The sequence below is a fragment of the Phoxinus phoxinus genome (assembly GCF_949152265.1).
Source record: "Phoxinus phoxinus genome assembly, chromosome: 25".
Lineage (NCBI taxonomy): Eukaryota > Metazoa > Chordata > Actinopteri > Cypriniformes > Leuciscidae > Phoxinus > Phoxinus phoxinus.
In genome coordinates, this window is record NC_136900.1 from 22495007 (window position 1) to 22516043 (window position 21037).

The following is a 21037-nucleotide window of genomic DNA, read 5'->3' on the forward strand; positions in this document are numbered from 1 at the left end:
GTGTGAGGTGTGTTAAGAGTGTGAAGAATGTCATTGGCTACACTGATCTCAAATGTTGAATATTTACCATCAGAAATCACGACAATCGCGCATGCACTCTGTCTTCTAGACCGTCATCCACCATGTTTGTTTACTCTAAAATCACGTTTGACCGCGAGATATTTTACGAGATTTCCCAACGCTATCTCACGACCAATTCAGTGATTAAAAGGTGGCTAATTTGTATGCATTCGTACAACCTCACTTGTACGAATTTGTACGATTTGTCTAAACCCATGTGATGGTTAGGTTTAGGGGCGGGTTCAGGGGTAGATAATTCGTCCGAATTCATACAAATTGGGCAACTCGTAAAATATGTACGATTTAGCAAAAATCTTACTAATTCGTACGAGTGAGGTCGTATGAATTCACACGAATTAAACACCTTGTAAAATTCTTATGAATTACCATGAGGTTGGGTAGGATTTCCCAGTGTTACCCCTTTTCCACCAAAAAAGAACTGGTTCGGAACTGGTGCTGGTTCAAAGTTGGTTCAACTTGCGAACCTTCTCCGAACCTGTTTGTTTTTCCACTGAACTAGAGAGCCCAGCGAACGACGTCGTTACGTCACTATTTACGTTGCCATACGTCTTAGCTTTCCTAGAAACGCTTGCGCGGCTGCGCCAACTTCAAGCATAAACATTTACAATGGCGGACTAACGTTACATCGTTTTTTTGCAAATGTTTCTCCTGGCTATGCGATCCTTTCTTGGGATTAGAAGACGACGCATAGAACACATTTGTGCAGCTCGACTGGATTACTACAGACGGAGGTTACGTTCGAGAAAAAGGGTAATTATAACCCCGCCCCCAGCATGACGTGGCAAAAGAACGGTTCTAGTCCAGCAAAGAGTTGGTGCCGCTTTGGAACCAATTTTCCTGGCCGAGAACCGGTTCTTTGCTGTCGAAACAGAAAGAACTGGTTCGCGAGTAGGCACCGGCTCCGAACTGGCACCAGCACTGCCTTGGTGGAAAAGGGGTATGTGTGGTGTGCTGTCTTGGTCACATCGTGACAGTCCACCCACTAAAGGAACAAAACTGAAAACTTTCTCCTTCAGCGCGATGATCTTTTCCTTGCTGGACTCCGAAGACGACGAAGGAAGAAGGCTTCTCACCGTTGACGCTCTCCTGCCGCGGATTAGACTCTTCAACACTTCTCCCCTGCAACTATATGGCGAGATTAAAAGAGCAAAATTAGAGCAAATTTGTGCAACGTTTTGATTCAAAATGTCGTGCCACACCTCTGCACACTTCAGATGAGCACAGTGAGGTCCCGGGTTCAAGTCCCGGACAAGCCCCCACTTGTTACGAGTCTCCTTAAAGCTACACTGTGTGATTTTTACCCCCATCTAGCGGTGAAAAGGTGTATGACCATCCAGTGAATATTAGTTTCTGTTCCTCTCAATTCCGATTTCGTTTTAACGCCTACGGTGGCCAATGTAGTCCAAGATTAACATGGCTTCCAGTTTGACCTCGTCCATGAGTATTCCTTCAAGTGATGAGGTTACTTTAGAAAACTATTATAATTTGCAGTAATTTAATTTGTCAGTTAACATATAGGTTATGACATCTATGTAAAATTAATAATAGTTTTATGTTTTCGTTATTTTTTTACCATTTCATTGCTAACATCAGCTATCAGGTTCCTAGACGAATGCAAGCTTACAGTATCTTAGTAAAGTAACTTTTATCAGTGCTATCGTTATTCTGTATATTGTACGACATCACTAGCGTAAGGCAACGTTTACATTGTAGGCTATATCATTTTCTCCGTGAGCAGAGATCAGTTGATGTGACGGAGGTGAGAGGGAGAGGGAGAGGGAAAGGAAAAAATAAAAACAGGGCCGGTGCCAGTGAATTGCAGAGACGCGAAAGGCGAAGCTTGAATTAACGGGTATGTCCCTCTTTGGCTAATGTACTTTCAAGATGGAGGGGCAACATGGCGACCGACATTCGAACCCCTCACCCGTATGTATTTTCAATGGCATATTATACACTCACGAGAATACTTTATTACTTGAACGAAGTAAATATACATCAATGAGCACATATATTTTTGAAAGAACTAAGTGTTTTTAGCTAAGAATAAACTAAAAAGTTACACAGTGTAGCTTTAAAAGTCTAGGAGTTAGAAGGCAGGTAACAAAACAGTTAAGTAGAGAACACATAAACAATCCTATTTCCAGATCTCAGTTCAACAAACACAAGTAGACAAGAGCTTAGTGAAAACAAAAAGTGGATTATTTTTAATTTCAGTTGGCGTGAATTAAATATTTTATGTTTGTTTCTCAAAATCATAAGTGGTGATAAGGCTTTGGGAGGGGACAAGGCCAAAATATAAACAAAAGATCAATCTTCCTAAAAGGGGGTTTAGAAATAACTTTCCTAGAAAAGATAAGAAAACCAAAATAAAATACAATATATTTCCCTCACTCCCTTACTGTCCCTGTCCAATAAACAGGAGAAAACAAGTATACTCACAAACAAAATTGGCATCCACCTCCCTACTAGCCTGGGAAAACCCAGACCACTCTCAGTTGTAACTGAGTTAGGGTCTGGCAAAGCGCCATAGACAATTCATTTCCACAGGGGCGTCACCAACGGACGTCGCTCAAATGGCTCTGGGCGCAATTGGATAGATCTAAAACCAATCAGAGCGACGGAGAAAGATCTGAGACTCTCAGCAATTCTCTGTTTGTGTTTTACAGGAAGATGTAGCAATGGCTTCTGACGACTTTTACCGTTTTTGTAAATGACAATTTTAAATTGCTTGAAACAGACGCGATAGCTGATTCGAACGAGTGATGTTCCACGGCGGCATCCATCTCTGTAATGTACAAAATCTGCGTCACCGTCGCTGCTCTGTCGTCATCGTGTAAAGCCCGCCCCAACGTTTCTGATTGGTGCCGCGATTTCGACGGATTGGAAATGGGTTTCAATGGGCTCTTTGCCAGACCCACTTGCGCAAATCTAAATTTGCCGGAAGTGGTCTGGGTTTTCCCAGGCTACCTCCCTACCAAAGATAAACTCCATGAAAAGATGTACTGCATACAACAGGTTTCAGAGTTTGAGAACAAGCCAGCAGCTGCCTTGATGAGTGGTTCCTGCCAGGGTGCCGCCAACGGGACCCGCGGCACAGACCTGCTCCGTTGTTTTCAGAGGTTAATAAAGAACTATAACGTGGTGCGCCCCCTACCTGGTGGCTCGGATCCACTCTTTCTAACGCTTCACTGCAGCCCAGAAGTCGTTTGAGGGGTCCAGAAGGCTGAATCTGCCTCGTCCCCGTTTTATTCCAACTTGGGACCTGCCAAACGCCTGCAAAGTCGTATATATATATATATATATATATATATATATATATATATATATACACGGGTTTCTGTGCAACGTCATCACGTAGATGTGCGCATCTAAGAGGCAGAAAGCAACAGTCTTTACGGCTATATCTAGCAGAAGCAGAGATGACGCGGAGCTGTTGTGCCGTAAACTAGCCTAAATGCATAGGGTATGTCATGTTTTTATGATTCGCAAACTTAGTTGGACAATTTCATTCTAGTCAACTAACTAACGTTTTATATAATGTTATATTAATATGCAAATGAAACACAAGCAAACAGATCCAACTCTGAAATTTCAGTTTATTATTGAGTCAACAAGAATTTACAAACAATGCGAAATCTACGTTAATTACAATGTTCTTTTACAGAACTCGGCATAACATATAGCGGTCTTGCCTCTTGGATGCGCGCGCATCCGGTATTGTTTGTATACAAGAAACCTGTGTATACACACACACACATATATTATATATATATATATATATATATAACGTATATGTATGTATATATATATATGTGTGTGTGTGTGTGTGTGTGTGTGTATTATGTATGTATTTTTTTAAGCTAAATTTTATTTAAATGAATATGTCTTCAAGTTTTGTCTGCCCATTACCCACTTTGGCCAACCACATATCCACTACATTTCCCATGATGCGTAGCATGTCGCTTGCGTGACGTCACTATCCACGTGAGCTTCATTCAGCTGAGCGCTGCAGAGATGAATGGCTGGGGTTTGTTTAAAACAATCTTATGTTTAATCTATTTCCTGGTTTGAAACGTTATACATGTCTTGTATGTCTGTCATATATATGTTACTGTCTGTTGTTATGAGTCGATAGCTTGCTCGGATACAGCACATCCATCCGGATGGATCTGCACACACAACTGATGAGACATAAACGCTCATTTAACGCAGTGATGATTTTACCCGAGCCATTCACTGTGCGTTTATATAATAATGCCTGTGTTCGGCAGCCTGTGATCGTGAAACCACAGCATATATTTCTGTAACAGACTGTCCTGGAATGCTTGAGTGCGGGGGTGTCTGTCTGTCCCCTTCACTGCAGTCGCACATCTGACCAGCATATGCATGCATGCATGCCTCACACTGCAAATATCACTTATCATGAGAAATAAACGTGATTGCTCATGTTGTTTACAGGGGGTGGAAGATGGAAACGTTGGAAAAATGGAGCAGAGACATCATGGCACCTCATCAGCTGGATAAGAAAAATCATTCCAAACAAAATGGTGAGATTTTCATCAAACCTGCCTTTTTGAATATGAGATGAATTGCCTTCCTAAAAAATCTTTACTTTTAATAGCCTAAATATGGTAACATTTACGGTAAAATTCACAGTTTTACATAGAAGCAGCTGCAGTTGACAGTAATTCAATGTTATATACACGCTTCTATGTAAATATGTGGATTTTAACGTAAATGTAACATCTATTACAAGGTTTTAGGCATTACAGGAGCTACCACATATAGATAATTAATGTGTATAATATAAACATACCAACATTCTTGGACTACTAGAAACAAGTGTGCCTTAAAATATAGGAAATGATCACCAAAAAAGAAAGTTAATTAGCATGTAATTAAAGTTCATCCTTTCACTGTGTTCCTAATTATTCTGCACGCGACATAGGATTTCAGTACAAGAAACCATTTTAGTGTTTCAAAGAAAGTTGTTTGTTTTATTTCTCCATATCTTTTTAGATAACTGGTATCAGTTTCCGACAGGGTTGTTAAATAGTTTTCCACATTGTTATGCAAGTCATGCAATATGGGGAGGAAGAAAGATATTATATTGTGTGAAAACTGAAAGGAGATCATCGAACTATCATACAATATGTGAGGGGATTTAAAGCGCAAGAGAACTCTCTCAGATTAAGGCTTATAAGGGACATTTCTGTCAAAATTAATTATAATAATAATTCTGTCAATATTAATTCTATTAAAAGTTACAGTTTCCCACTGTAAATTATTGATAGTTCCTTTTACTTCTAAAAATGTTCACAATGCAAAGACACTGATGATGTGATATCGAAAACGCCTTGTCTTTGCACTGTGCACATTTTTTTGTTCATACTTTTGTTTTTATGGTGTCTGAATAAAAACTTGCGCTTTTATTGAACTGACTTTAACTGTTTGGGCCTAAACATTAGGGAATAAATCTCAGTGTTTGTTTCGGTCTTTGATATTGCTTATTACTTATTGCTTTACTTTTACTTGTCCTGTTAAATCTACTATAATTTTTTTTACTGCATATGGTAAGGTAACTTAAAACGAACATGGTTTTACTGTAGCATCTTACTTTTTTTTACGGTGTAAGTGTGTATCTTTATCTTTCGACAATCTAAGATGTTATTATAAGGGTTTCTCATGTCCATGAAAAGCCTGGATTTTATAATATGTAATTAATAACTTTATAAGTAGTACTGTCTACAATATTCAGTGAATAGATTCATTGGTCAGAAGGTGTGGGAATCCTGTATAGCATATTTCCCTGTTCATTTTATATTTTAAGACTCTGAGTTTAGTTTAAAATGTTTAAAAGTTTGCTGTTTTAAATTTGTGATTTGTTGGCCGATGCCACTTTTATAAAAAATAAATAAATACGGATGTCTTTTGTTTACGCCACAGCCGTGAACCATGATTTGTTATTTTCTAGAGACCATTTGATTGGATAAAAGTTTTTATACACCCCTGAACGTAAACATGGACTAAAACCACACAACTCCAAGTTTGATTTCATAGGATCTTTGCTTTTCTTCACCCTACTGGTGATTTGTTTCTGGTTCAGACAACCGTAGTATTTTATTCTGTTTCATCCAGGCATGATTGCAAAAAATCTACTGAACTCTCTCAAGATTCGCAATCGTTTACAGCTCCAGACAATTTCTCGTTCAGCATGTGCCACTGGTAAGTACTACAGCTTGTGTTCATGTGTTTGGATTTTTCAGGACATAATTTCTGTATTGTGCTGCTGACATTCACATACTGGATGTCACTGTCTATCAAATATTTATTTCTGTTAAATATATTATTGGTGTGTTCTCCATAGGTATTCCGTCCATATGGCAATATAATCTTAACAAACTTGATTTAGTATAGTAATGAGAGTAAATTGAAATAAATTGTGTTGCAAATAAATAAAAGAAAGCTTACGGAATAACAAGGAATTTCATATTGAGAATCTGGGGCACAAATTGTATATGCTTGTAAATGCCTAATTTCTTTAAAACGAGAACCCATTGCATGGAACTGTTTAATTTATTTAAATTGGCAATTATTTCATGAGTCTGAATGTCTTTCAGCACTGTTGACTGGTTGTTTTGCTAATGTGCAGATACTTAAAATGTAGTCGCAGCTGGCTAAATTTTAAAAGCTAAACTGCTTTTTAGTATTGTGTCGTGTAAACAAACATACACAGTCAATTGGCGGAACAATGACACGATGGAATGGCTGTCTGAAGTGAGATATGTGGGAGTATTAATGCCTGAGTCGTGTTGTCCTGGATCAAACTCTCAGCTCCATTAATGAGTGTCCTCATTGAAACACACGCTCACTGACAGACGGGTGCCTTATAGGGAGAAACTTGAAGGGTTAGTTCAAACGAAAATGAAAGTTCTGTCATTTACTCACCCTCGTGTTGTTACAAAACCGTAAGACTTTCGTTCATCTTTGGACCACAAATGAATTTGTGATCTCCAGTGACCGCTACACAACTACCACGTTGATGCTTCTAAAAGTTCATAAAGAGATCATAAAACTAATAAATATAAATTGAGTGGTTTAAGTCCAATTTTTCTGAAGAGACATGATCGCTTTATATGATGAATAGATTGAATCTAGGCTTTTATTCACATATAAACATTGATCAGCGAACATAAACAGAAGCTCAACTTAACCTGCTTGATGGGCGAGAACTAACCTCTTGAACAACTCTTTGAAGCTTTAAAGTGTTAGTTGCGTAGCTGTCAATGGAGGGACAGAAATCGCTCCGATTTCATAAAAAATATCTTAATTTGTGATTAACGAAAGACTTACGGGTTTGGAACCACATGACAGTGAGTAAATAATAAAATGTTTTGGCTGAACTAACCCTTTAAGAGCAGTTTCTCAACAGCTTGTTGAGCACTTTAGGTCACGGTTGAAGAGGGACTCTGCCATTACATTAGTGGCTGGTTTCACAGACAAAGCTTAAACCTGCACATTAATTATTTTGTTAAAGAAGTTAAAAAAAGTCTCAGTTGCTGTTCAATTACTCTGTGTATCAAAGGCTCCTGTCCAGACCTGATGAATAGGAACGAGCAGCCCGACTCCCGGCCGCTAGCCATGGCCCTGACGCCCCAGCTTCCGCCCAGGACCCATCGGCCCCTGTGTCTCTCAGTGTCCTCCGACAGCAATGGACGCTTTAAAGCTCTGGAGACCCAGGAATGGAAGAACAACCTCAAAGCTCAGGTAGGTGGAAGTACTTTCAAGTCAGCTGCTCGTAACTTGTTGCAAAGAAGGATGTTCATTTTGAACCCCTTTCTTAATGGTGTTACTTTTTTTGTCAGATGGAGCAGGCCCATAGTGCCGGAGCAGCCAGCAGCACAGGCTCCCTGGAAAGAGCGTCTCTCTTTTGCGCTTCTGGCTCCACCACCACCTCCAGCTCTGGCCTCTCCAGTCCGGTGGAGCACCTCACCAAGAGCAAGTCCTCTAGTCGCTTTTCACTCTTCTCCCCTCCTTGGAACAGCAGCTCTGAGTCTGACTCTAACCCCCCTTCCCGCTCCGGATCCAAGAAAATGCGCAACTACAGTCGCAGAGCAGTTCCCGGCAGTGCCAAGACGGGCCCAGAGACTCCAGAACCCAAGCAGAGCGTCTCTGAACACTTCCAGTACTCGGATCCGGTCATATCCAAGGTTACAGACTACATTTATGTGGGCAACCTGAACGCGGCTTATAGCGGACGTACGTTGTGCCGAAATAACATCGATAGCATCATCGACATGAGCAGCCTGCCTGGGGAGACTTGTTTGAGAGTCATTCCTTGCACTTGTTCAAGGGGTGTCAAGCATAGTTGGTCTCGGCTCAAAGTGGACATGAGCGACCTTCCGGACACCGTCCAAGAAGGCCTCGCCCTCAAGCACCGCTGCTTCGAGGACATCAATGAGTGCATTGATGCCTCCACGGAGAAGAGGAAGCGAGTGTTGGTGCATTGTCGTGATGGTTTTTCCCTCGCCCCCACTTGTATTATTCAGTACCTCATGGTCAAACAAAATATGAGGCTTATTGCCGCCTATGAGCTGCTCCGAGCCAAACACCCCATCAACATTCGCGAGTCCCATCAGAACGTTCTGGTAAGTCTCGAAAGAGCACTTCGACCGGGCGGGAACACGGACCCAGAGTGCTTTAAACAGGCCATCTCCCGCAAAGTGGCTTGGACCTGATAGAGAACCTTGGGGAACCTCAGTTTTATTTGAACTTTTTGTAGTTTGTGCTTTTACTTTGTACATTATTTCCTCTGTTAATAGTGAAAGGCAGCTTTTTGGTGTGTTAACTGAGCTGGATGTCATGGTGTGAGTGCTGTTAAGTGGTCATTTTATAGAAAATTTTAGTCATTCATTTTGCTTCTGGCTAAATGAAACAAGAACAAACACGCTTTGTGCAGCTGCTAAACAATGGGATTTGTTTGGGAGTACATCTCTTATTTATTCTTCTTCACATGGGTACATAGCCATGCTGTGCAGGTTTATGCTGAGGAAGAAATTTAGTGGGAACTCAGGAGATGAAACGATGTCATATATGACTGCAAACGCCACTACTGAGGCTGAAACGTCAAACTGGAGTACTATCAACTAAACATCTCAAACACTTTCTTAACAGATTGAGGACTAAACATGATTAGTCATTGTATATGGCAGTAAAAAGCACAACCTTTGTTAGCTTCCTTATTCATTTGAAAATTGGTTGATATTTCTCTGCATTTATCCAGGGTTGAAAGATACACAGTAAGAGTAGTCCTCTATGAGGAGTCATTTCATTTACTAAGCTTCTTTTATTAAATGTGTAATTTTCAACATGTTTGATCAAATACTAATTTCAGTGCTTGGAAGAAAATGTGAATTTTGCGATTATGTAATTTAATCTGGCCCACTTTGTACCTTTTATGCAGTGTTGGTATTTGGAAAGTGAATTGAAGTGAGTTGTGGAGCAATGCTCAGATGCAAAGGCTCGATATTGCACTAACCACAAGGAAATGCACAAGGAAAGTTTGCTGACACATGGCTTAGTTTGATTTAATGTTACGCAGTGAATATAGATACAAATATTTTTATGATAATGTTTATGCTTATCTATAATGATTGTTGTTCATGGTTTCTATTGAATTTTTATTTTGCCATTTCGAAAAATGCAACAACCCTGATTGCACATGTATGTCACATAGACATCTTGGACGCGATTTCATTTTATGTTCCATGATATAAATGAAACCCAATTTAAATGGAAAGTGAACATCCCAATGCAACAAATCTTGATATCTCTGTTTAGAATCATTAAAGCTAACTATGCTAGCAGTGCAACATTTATTGTTTTAAATGTAAGTGAATCTGCTGGGTATTTAAAAAACAACAACATGTTTTTGTGATATTTGTACACAAATGTGTGTGATGTGTCTTGGTGACATACGTCTGCTTCCTGGGAAAACAGCTCTCAAATATATGACATGGCTTGTGCTTGTCAGCAGTGATTATTATATTTTGATATTTAGTGCACAATTTGGTAAGAAAGACCCTCCTGAGTTTTGGTGCCTTTTGTTTGAACTTGTCCCAGTGTGATTATTGTGACATTCACACGCGCACACTGTATGCACTCATCAGGTATAGACAAATATGTTGTCTTTATGCTTTGAAATGTTCAGGAAATGCTCCATGTCGGTGTAATTTTGTGATGTATGGCAGAGATCAGTTCCATCTGAATAAGCTGTTGTAAAGTTTTCATAGCAGTGCTCACAGTGAATAGTGCCTGTACTTCAATCAGTGTGGTGGTGACGTCAATCAGTGTGTTCATTACCTTCTTCTACGGGCCAGCAATTAGCTTCTAACATTAGCAAAGCTGCATTTAGATTCAAATAGAACTGTTGCTTTATTCTTATTCCTTAGCCTATTTAAATATTTTTGTTCTTTTGGATGGCTGATCTCACCCTGTATAAAGGTCTAACAATATGAATTCTCAGGTTAACTTTATTGGCCTAGAAGACATTCTCAATGCGTTAGAAACCAGAATAATGTGAGGCAATGTATTTTCTGTATCACGTTTTTGAAGAAAATGCATTTGTACTTGTTGATATTAAAGAGAATCTAATGCACTGACTTTCTTGTCATATGTGATTTGTTTGAGTAGGATACAAGTCATGTGAATCCTAGGAAAAAATGATCCATGAGATCATGTCTTTTTGAGTATTTACTAACTTTATTCAAAGTGTTTCTAATGTTATACAACATACAAGCTGGAATTGTAAGCTGAAGACCTAATGCACAACTTAAGCTGTAAAGGTTTATAAATGACAGATGTAGATACAAGTGCGTAATTTCACGAATAACTGCATCTAGTCGACCGGAGCATTTCTGTTGGATATCTGGCTTTATTAGCAATTTTTTTAACTCTACTGAAGACAATTAACCTTGGGGTGAATAGATTCAACATAAATAATATTTGTAACTGCATCTCCTTTGGGCAATTTTATTTTCAAGGGGGTTATTTTATTAAAACTGCTTTAATTTTTTTTTCTTTTTCTTTCTTTTTTTAAATACAGAATGCTGTCATTGAAACTGCCTTGAAACCTTTTAACATACCTTTAACATTTATTTTTAATACTTTGCAAATGTCTTCTATAATTTACCTTTGTTCTAGACCCAGACTTTTGAGCTCCAATTATGAAAATGCATCAATATATTATACATGTATTACAAAAATATATGACATTATTAAAACAAAGTGATATAATCATAAACCATTTCAATATGTATTGCATGGAAAATAAATTTAGGTAAAAGAAATTATGACGTATTTCACTTGTATAAACATACCTAATCCCATATACCCTTTCCAACCACAAATCTCAACATCACCAAGTATACCAAACACCACAACACACCCCAACAACCCATATCGCTTCATATATTACCACATGGTGAATTTATCTCCAACCTTGATCAAACTTACCCATATATAACTTTCTAGATATCCTGAAGCGCTTGATTGGCTTATTCAGGTGTGTTTGATTAGGGTTGAATCTTGCAAAAAACTGCAGGAAAGTGAACATCAAGGGCCAGAGTATATATCAAAATTATATACTCCAAATATATCAAATGTTGCAACGTACACCCAATACACCAACATATTTCCAATGCCACTCACCCAATAACACCATATACACCAAATACCACCACATTTACCACATGCCAACACATATACCCCATACCCCCTTATATACATGGTACCACAAATACTTATTACTGCCATATATACCCAAATATACTCAGTACACCCACATATCTCCAATAACACAAATACACCAATACCACATACACCCAATATCACATTATATACCCAATATTCTCACATATACTTAATACACCCAAATACTGTATAAGCTGTGCCACAAATAATGGGTACTGTATACCAATTACCACCACATATATCCATATATACACAAAACCCCCTCATTTACCCAATACCTTCACACATAGTGGGCTCCACAAATATTGGCACCGTTGGTAAATATGAGCAAAACTTACTGTGACAATTAGTTTTTGCCATTTCTCCTCTTAATCTTTTATTCAAAATATTCACAAAAATCCAACCTTTAAAAAAATCTAACCTTTATTTGAAGTTAATTTAAAGTTAATTTACACAAAATATAAATGTGTAATAATAATTTAACAATATTTTCTCCAATATAAATGTGCCAAAATTATTGGCACCCCTAAACATTCTAATGAGTACAAATCTAACTGAACTATATTCCCATTCATATGGTATGAATTTAAGTTCACCTTATTGATCAGGAACACAAGTGATAAGTCCTGACTTCCTGTTCCACTGGGCTATAAATATGAAGTGAAATTCCTATAGTCTTCCATCGCTATGGAAAGACCTGAGAATATGATGTGTGAAAAAGGTTGTTGAGCTGCACAAATCACAAAATGGCTATACGATGAGTTGAATTGTTGGAATAGGCCTACTAATTTCCACTGGTATTACTGAAACTTTCAGTGAGACTGGGTTTTATGGTCAGATGAGATCAAAATTAAGCTTTTTGGAATAGACCAAAACATTGCCATGTAGAGAAGTACCTCATCCCCACTGTGAGGAATGGTTGTGGATCTTTAACGCTGTGAGGATCATTTTCTTCCGAAGTCCCTGGACAACTAGTTATGATATACAGTATCATAAACTCCAACAAGTACAGATATTAACTGATATAGACTGACCCTGTCAGGAAGCATAAACTGGGCTGTGGTTGGAATTTCCAGCATGACAATGATCCAAAGCATCATTCATTTTTTAGATTTGCATATTAGAGATATAGTTATGAAAGAGTTACTAGTGAACGGATATCAATTGTAATTGTTATCAACTGAGTTATCTATTTTCTCTTTTCAGTTGACACGTATATTTAGCAATTTCTTTAAAGAACGGATTATAATTGTTTTTCTATTCATTCCAGCACCCATAGGAATAATACAAACGCACAGAAAATCATTATTCCTTAATTTGAACATTTTCAGATGCTTATCATGCTCTTAGCTTGACAGCTGTGCCAATTACACCACTTTATTTGAGTGCCTGGGGTGGGACAGTCCCAGGTACCCATCAGCACCAGAGCAGCTGTTTGGAAACATAAGTCGAATCTGCTACTCCTCATGTATTCACAGGCATACTGAATAAAAAAATAAAAAATAAAAAAACCGTTCCATCTTCTTAGACATGCCTGGCTTTGCTCAGAAAGTCAAGAAAGGGATCAAATCGCAGTCGATGTTCCTTTCGTTTAATTTGTCAGACTGGCCTAAATTGCGAAAAGGAAAAATCTTCATTTCTGGGGCACCATTCCTGTTGCTTGAAAAGATTAATATGATATTTTGAATATTATAAAAGATGTAATACAATTACATCAACAGTTTATATTTTTTGCAAATGCAATTTTTTGAACACTGCCTGGGTTAATGAACACTGTGTGGGGTTCAGTTTGTTAGATTAAAAATAAATTGCACAATCTAAAGAGGGGTTATTTATATGGACGGGGTTCGGGTGGAGATGAGGGATTTGATATTGTGTTTCAGGTGTGTGTGTTCTATTGGTTCTCTGAATGGATCTACTACCATAAAGAGAGAGTGGGATTTTCTTGGTCATAGGGGAATACAATATATACTTCTGATGCCCGCTCCCTGCAGAGACCCAGTCCTTCCTCCATTCTTCTGGCTGCGTGTGCCTCAGCTCATTGGTGAGATGCGGATTTCTCTGCTTTTTCCTTTCATTATCCTGTTGATAATGTTGTAATAGCATCTGGGTGAATCTTGACCAACTGCCCTGTATACAGTTTTGACATTGACGGATGATTTTTTTCGTGGAATTTATGATTTTAACCAAATTTAGCTAATTGTGATGGATTTGAAAGGTGTTTTTGCTGTTTATTTAATTCTGTATTTTCATTTTTGTAAGCATAATTTGAGATAAGTAGTTTCTGCATGATATAATGATAAAATGATTTAAGTTTGTTCAGACTTGGATTGATTTGTTGGGAAATCAATTATCTGGTTTTATTTAGTCTTATTCATCATGGGACATTAAATCTGTATTCTTGTGAATATAAAAAACTGCTACTGAAAAATCACTGCGCTATTTGACACACACTTGGTAGAAGAAATATAATGTGTTGATTTGAGATTTGGAAACTCGATTCGTTTTGGCTGTTCGGACTAGATGGTGATACGCCAATGTTTATCTTGCTGTCAAGACCGAATCTTAAAATAAATAAATAACACTTCAGCTGGCGTGTCTAAAATGACCCTCAGGGATCTCTTTGGTGCTTTAGACAATGATGCTATGGCTTAAATCTGGGATGTTAGCATTGTTCAAATGTAAAGGACTTTACTACATATTTACTCACATTATCACAATGGTTCTCATTGTCAAACTTTTGACCTGGCATTGCAATTTGCATCCTAAAAGTAATCCTGACACAGAAGAAGAATTGAAAGAAGAGTTGATTGTTTTGTTTTTAACTAATTATAAAAAAATAAAAATATCCTATAGGGACATTTATGTTGTAAATATTAAATTAATTTTAATGTTATTTGACACAGTTATTTAAACAATAATATAATATAATATAATATAATATAATATAATATAATAATATGTGAGTTAGTAAATTACAGAATTTTGAAGAATTTTTGGGAAAAAAAAGTAATTTATTTCATTGAAAATAAATTTTGATCATTTGGTAATACTTAGCCTTTAAATAAATGGAAATTAAAACCGTGAGAAAGGGGTTTACGTGGAAAAAGTTAATGTGATGATTTGAGTCATTATGTTAGATCAGATGCAGATGATTGGAAAGGAAGGAATTGAGGTGGGGTCAAGATTTTGATGATCACCCAGAAACAGGCTTAGCACAGAAGATCTCAGGAGATGGAAAACTTATACCTTCTGCCCAAAAATAGCAGATGATTCACTTCCAGAAGACTCAATCACTGCCTTATTTGAACATAATGATGAATATATTATATGTCAGAGTTATGTTTAATTCTGCTTAGTTTCATTGTGTCCTGGTGATTATTAGTTTCCATAGTTACTCATTAGTTCCTCACATGTTCTTAGTTCTGTTGATTAATCTGTCTGTGTATTTAAACCCTTAGTTTCCTCTGTTCATTGTTCTGTGTTGTTTGTGTTTACGTGGTTGTGTCCTATGAGTTTTGTTCCTGTATACTCCTGCGTGTTTTCCAAGTAAAGACTATTGCATTTCAGTGCGATTATTACAGCCACCTAAATCGTTACAGAACAAGGAATCGAAAGATAAGATTTTTTTTTTAATGCCGTTTCTATAAATGGACTTTCCAGAAGTCTACCTGTTCACCTGACCTGGCGTGGCTCAATCACTACCCGGATCACTCGCTTTGGATTTTCAGCTAGTCGACCAGTTCCACCTGGGGCTGGTGTCCCTCTGGTTCTGCCTTGGACAGTCGTCACTCTGCCTGCGCCACGGCCTTCAGCTACACTTCGCCCCTCCACCCTAGGAATGGCGAAAACTAAAAAAATTCTTGACCGACCACCGAGCCTCATTAGCCGGTTGAAACCGGTTAACCGATTAGTTTAAAATATGCTACGCTATTTGAAATAACTATTTCGAGTCGCGCCTGCAATTTCGCAACTCTGTCGCATCTTCTCTGCCGCTCTGCCTCCCGCTCACACACACACACACACACACACACACACACACACACACACACACACACACACACACACACACACACACACACACACACACACACACACACACACACACACACACACACACACACACCCCGGCGCAGCCCTTCCACTCACGTCACTTTTTTAAAATCCCCAACAGCGCGAGTCCCGCAAACGCGGCGCCGAGGAGCTTGTATGTAATCGGCGGACAAATGGTTCCTTAGTTTCGAAATGGTTCGGGTACAAGGTGATCGCGTTGAAAATAAAGGCGTTTGTCTAGTGTTAGAAGCTCATTTGAAACATTGCCGCGGCTCATTTCAGAAAATGACAGCTCCGAACCGAAGAGACGCCGCTTTAGTTTGAGGTAACGTTAGTGCTAACAATAATAAAGAAAGATGATGATCATCATCACCTTATCTGTTACCACTGAAATGTAGATGTAATGTATTTCCATATTTAACACTGTATCACACAAGTTGCAACTTACGTTACATCTGTGTCATTCTGTTTGGTGAAATGGTCCCACACACTACTCTTCTTTGCACGCTTCCTCCTGTCGTCTGCGCTGGCGCTAACCTCGAGTGTGTTAGCCTGTAGCCTTTACTTTCTGCAAACCTTATTAAGTACAAACAGGCGAGTTATGAAAAATTGAGTGAGAGGGATTTGTTCACTTCACACAAAAAGATCTTGGAATATGACGGCTAACTGTAGTAGCGTTTAGTCCACTGTCTATAATAACCTAATTTAGAGATCACTTTTTTTTTTTTTTTAACCGACTACCAACAACTTTGATCGGTTAACGGTGATACGGTCAACCATCGGTCAAACGGTCATCGGTTAACATCCCTACTCCTCCCCTTCGGGTCCATCAGGCTCCACCTTCCCTCTGGTTCTGCCTTAGACAGTCGTCACTCTGCCTGCACCACGGCCTTCAACTACACTTCGTCCCTCCTCCCCTTCGGGTCCATCAGGCTCCACCTGCCCTCTGGCTCCACCTTGGTCCTCAGTCCCATCGGCTCTGACTCAGTCCTCTGGCACCCTCACTCCTCCTCGGACACTCGTCGCTGTAGCTCCGCCTCTGCCTCCAAATCCATCAGTGTTGCTTAGTCTCATCGACTTTTCGTCTCCATCCGGGTCTCCACTTCCATCGGTTACATTTCAGTCTGTCTTCCCCCTGGGTCCGCCTGCCAAGTATCCACCATGGCTCCTCCTTCCCTCGACTCCGCCATGGCCATTCATCCTGACTGTGCTCTGGGTCTCAACCTGGCTCTTCCTGCTCTCGTCTCCTTCCTGGCTCCTCCTGCCGTCATCACTTCCCTAGTTTCTCCCGCCGTTATCTCCTCCTGTTTCCTGGACTGTTTTCTGCTTCCAGAGCCTCTGCCTTCCCTCCTCACTTGGGGCCAAATTACTAAACAGGGCAAATTAGCATGAGAGTGCAATTAAAAGAAAATGCTAGGAGTGGAAAGGTCTATGTGTGATCTACTGTCGACTCGCAAATTAAAGAACACAGACGCAGCCGGATCATTTCCATAATGTCGCTAGCATCTGGTTGGAGACTTGCTTTTTTTTGGGCGGTAAATAATGGCGCAACCACCAGTAAATTAACGAGCGCAAACCTTAGAATATCACCTTGCATGATTAATTTAAATACTCTCCTCTCATAAATTTTGCGTCTGAAAGGCAAACTTCAACAAATGCATATGCAATAAGCTCAGCCACAAAAATAACTTTGTCCACGCGTTTTTAGCACACATTTTTCACTGCATGTCTTTAGTAAATCCTGACAGTAGTTATTTAAACTCCAAAAGAGGGTTTGCGCTGGTGCAAGCTGTTAGTAAATCAGGGCCTGTTATTGGGGGGTGTAATGTCAGGATCTGTTTCATTTCATTGTGTTTTGGTTTCGTTTTTGCCTGTGTTACTGGTCATTATTAGTTTCCGTAGCTACTCATTAGTTCCTCGCCTGTTCTTAGGCCACCAAAGCGTTCACCAGTGCTCTTGTTAAAATGCCTTGCTGCGAGCGCTTGAGAATGTTTTGGCGGTGCAACGTTTTTTTTTTTCAGTTGAGATGTCACAATATATGTGCTATGATATTGAATATCCGTGGAACTGTAACTAGTATCTGATTTCGCAAATAGTTTATTTCTGAATATAACATTTTTGACACAATGTAAAATACTTGCTCTGGCACTCATTTGGATAAAGAGTGCTTGTTTTTGTCATTTGTTATCGTTATACACGCAGAAAGTGACGGTTGGTTGTGTGGTATTTGTCCTGCCCCTCCTCCACTGTGATTGGACGGCTGGGTAAAAAGTGATATCTGCATTCAGCACTGCGTTTTACCCAAACTTAAACATTGTTGAAATCTTGGTGACTGGCAAAAACGTAGATCGCTCAGTTCTCTGCTCAGCACCTCACCACACTCCTGTCGTTTTAAAAATGCGGTGCTCCCATTGAAAACAATTGGATAAATATTCTAGTCTCTGGAAAAATGCGACACACAGCCTTAGTTCTGTTGATTAATCTATGTAACAAGGTTCGTTGATTAGGGAAGAAGGAGTCGGGAACTGATGAACGATCAATGTAATCATTTATTGTAAAATAAACAAACAAACAACAAAACAAAAGTAAAGCTGCTGCCCCTCTCGGACGACTGCCGCACATGAGACTGATGTAGCGCGCAGGTGATACGCTCATTCCCACGGCTCTCGGCCCACCCTGCTTGCCACACTCTGTGTGTGTATTTAAACCCTTAGTGTCATTGTTCCATGTCATGTGTGTTGAAGTGGTTGTGTCCTATGAGTTTTTTTTTCCCCTGTACTATCATGTTGTTTGCCAAAATTAAGACTTGTTATTGCATTTTCTGCACTGTGCGATCATTACAGCCTCCCAAATAGTTATATATTATATTATATTATATTAAACACTCTTATTAAACTGAATGAATCAATAATTGAATAAATGATGAGAAAATAATAAAATGCATCCATACATTAACTTTTTATTTATTTATTAAACCATAAGGCTTAAAAACTAACAAAGCACATTTTAAATAGTCCATGTACAGTCATTTTTCCTTGCTGATAAAAATATATTCATTATTACATGAATTGCATACTATAATTTACGAGTGCTTTGCATTAATTGTAGATTTTGTATTATTTCACAGGGGGCAAAAAGTAAAATTCAGCCAAGATGTCGGAGTAAGTAAATATTTGGAATTCCCCTTTTTAGGGGAATTTCTGTTCAACTAACAGAAATTAGTTGCTGTGGTGGTCTATTTTTATGTTTGTGTATGCTGAATATAAAATAATAATAATAATAATAATATGAAAAAGTGTCTTGTGGTTATTAGTTACTGCTTTACACAGTGTATTTGATTGATCTCAAAATTTCTAAACACCTCAGGAAAAAGATGTCCTCAAGTCGCAAGCATCATCTGAAGGTACAGTATGATTTAAAAGAAAGCCTATTTTTCATTGACCATTAATGATTAATAATGACACCCTGCCTCTCTGTGTCCCAGAGCTTGATGCTTGCTATCGCTAAAGGTTTACTGGAACAGGAAGTGAAGGACATAGAGGTGGAGAGGAAGAGATACATGTCAGAAACATGCCAACCTCTGTCTCTACCTGGATCCATGCAGGCATTACAGGTATTATATAATATCCCATAAATAATAAATAAATATGTGCTTGACACCTTAGAGGACATTTAATGTAAGTGGATAAAATAAAATAAATACTATTTGTTTATAGGAATTGTGCAGGGAGCTTCACCACAAAATTGATGTCACTGACGAGGAGAGATACGACCTGGAAATGAAAGTCAATAAGAGTGCAAAGGAGGTAAGATGTCATCTAAATTATATTACAATCCAATTTGTGTTTTATCTTGTAGTTTCTATATTGGTAACCCTCACTGACTGATTGTAGATCGAAGACCTGAATATCAAAGTTATTGACCTGAAGGGCAAGTTCAAGAAACCCGTCCTGAGGAAAGTGCGCATGTCTGCTGACCAGATGCTTGGGGCTCTTCTGGGCTCCAAGCACAAGGTGTCCCTGGATCTGAGAGCCAATCTGAAACAAGTCAAGAAGGAGGTCAAAGAGGAGGTGAGCGTTTAAACTGCATTCTTCTCCTTTCTCCGCAGTTCATGTTACTGCCTTGTTACGGCCTGTTCTCAAATCCTAAGTATATTGGCTCACTGACTAAATCTTATTTTTATTTACTCATACTAGGATAAGGAACTGCGTGATGTTGGAGACTGGCGTAAGAATATTGAAGACAAGTCTGGCATGGATGGCAGGAAGAAGATGTTTGAAACTGAGGCTTAAATTATTATATATATTTTTGAAGTTCAATGTGCTGCATAAACATAATTGGCCTTGTCTTTAATGTGCGAGAAACTGTACTTTAAACACATTCATTTACATTTGCTATTGTGGGAAAGTAAATGTGATCACTTAGTTTTCTGTTCAATATTGGACCTGAAATGTGCATTCTCAACCATGTATCAATGTCTTACACAATCATTAAAACGTATAAGCAGGAATGATGTTCTGTGTTCATTTTGATGCATAAACCACTTGTAACCAGTTTTTTAAATGCTATTTCTTCAGCAACCTGTGGAAAAAGTAAGTATTAATTGTCAGTTTGTATTATTGGTTTCTGAGTAAATACAAGTTTATAACATGTTTTTATTATGATTAAATATAACAGGTACAGTGACCTTCCTGGCACCTGTGAGAAGCAGCTGTCCGGAAACACAGACGATGCTGAACACACATACATAAGGTAATTCACATTATGAAATGTATTCTTTATTTATGAATGTATGGATAGATAGATAGATAGATAGATAGATAGATAGATAGATAGATAGATAGATAGATAGATAGATAGATAGATAGATAGATAGATAGATAGATAGATAGATAGATAGATAGATAGATAGATAGATAGAAACAATGGATGGATGGATATAGATGATTGTGAAGCAAAGAGGTCTTTGTGAGAAAGTAATTCTTAGAATAAAAGAATAACTATCTTGAAGGACAGGATATTTATACTTAAGGCGCAGCGAAGGAGGGATAGTGCCGTATTTCATGACCTTGTCAGCTCATTGGTTTGGTGGGTAATCCACTTCCATAAAGAGAAACCATGGATTTGCAGAGAGATCAGAGAATGCAATATA

The 21037-nt window shown here is 38.6% G+C and overlaps 2 protein-coding genes across 3 annotated transcripts; both read left to right on the forward strand.

Annotated features, from left to right (window-relative positions):
* The first annotated feature begins 3989 nt into the window (after nt 1-3989).
* On the forward strand, nt 3990-10737 carry LOC306993920 (uncharacterized protein). Its single transcript, XM_079604134.1, has 5 exons — nt 3990-4108; nt 4540-4628; nt 6220-6306; nt 7667-7848; nt 7947-10737. The coding sequence occupies exons 2-5, from the start codon at nt 4550-4552 to the stop codon at nt 8817-8819; spliced, it is 1221 nt and encodes a 406-aa protein (XP_079460260.1). The 5' UTR covers nt 3990-4108; nt 4540-4549; the 3' UTR covers nt 8820-10737.
* A 2954-nt stretch (nt 10738-13691) lies between these two features.
* Nucleotides 13692-20859, forward strand: tnni2a.1 (troponin I type 2a (skeletal, fast), tandem duplicate 1). 2 transcript variants are annotated; one of them, XR_013796568.1, is made up of 8 exons: nt 13692-13876; nt 19013-19046; nt 19252-19288; nt 19370-19498; nt 19602-19691; nt 19779-19955; nt 20082-20477; nt 20563-20637. XR_013796568.1 is itself a non-coding variant. In XM_079604136.1 (7 exons), exons 2-7 carry the CDS (start codon nt 19039-19041, stop codon nt 20175-20177), a joined length of 537 nt encoding a protein of 178 aa, XP_079460262.1. In that variant the 5' UTR covers nt 13692-13876; nt 19013-19038; the 3' UTR covers nt 20178-20859. The 2 variants fall into 2 exon arrangements, 1 of the variants encoding a protein (XP_079460262.1); XM_079604136.1 differs by having other exon boundaries at nt 20082-20859.
* Nucleotides 20860-21037: the final 178 nt, after the last annotated feature.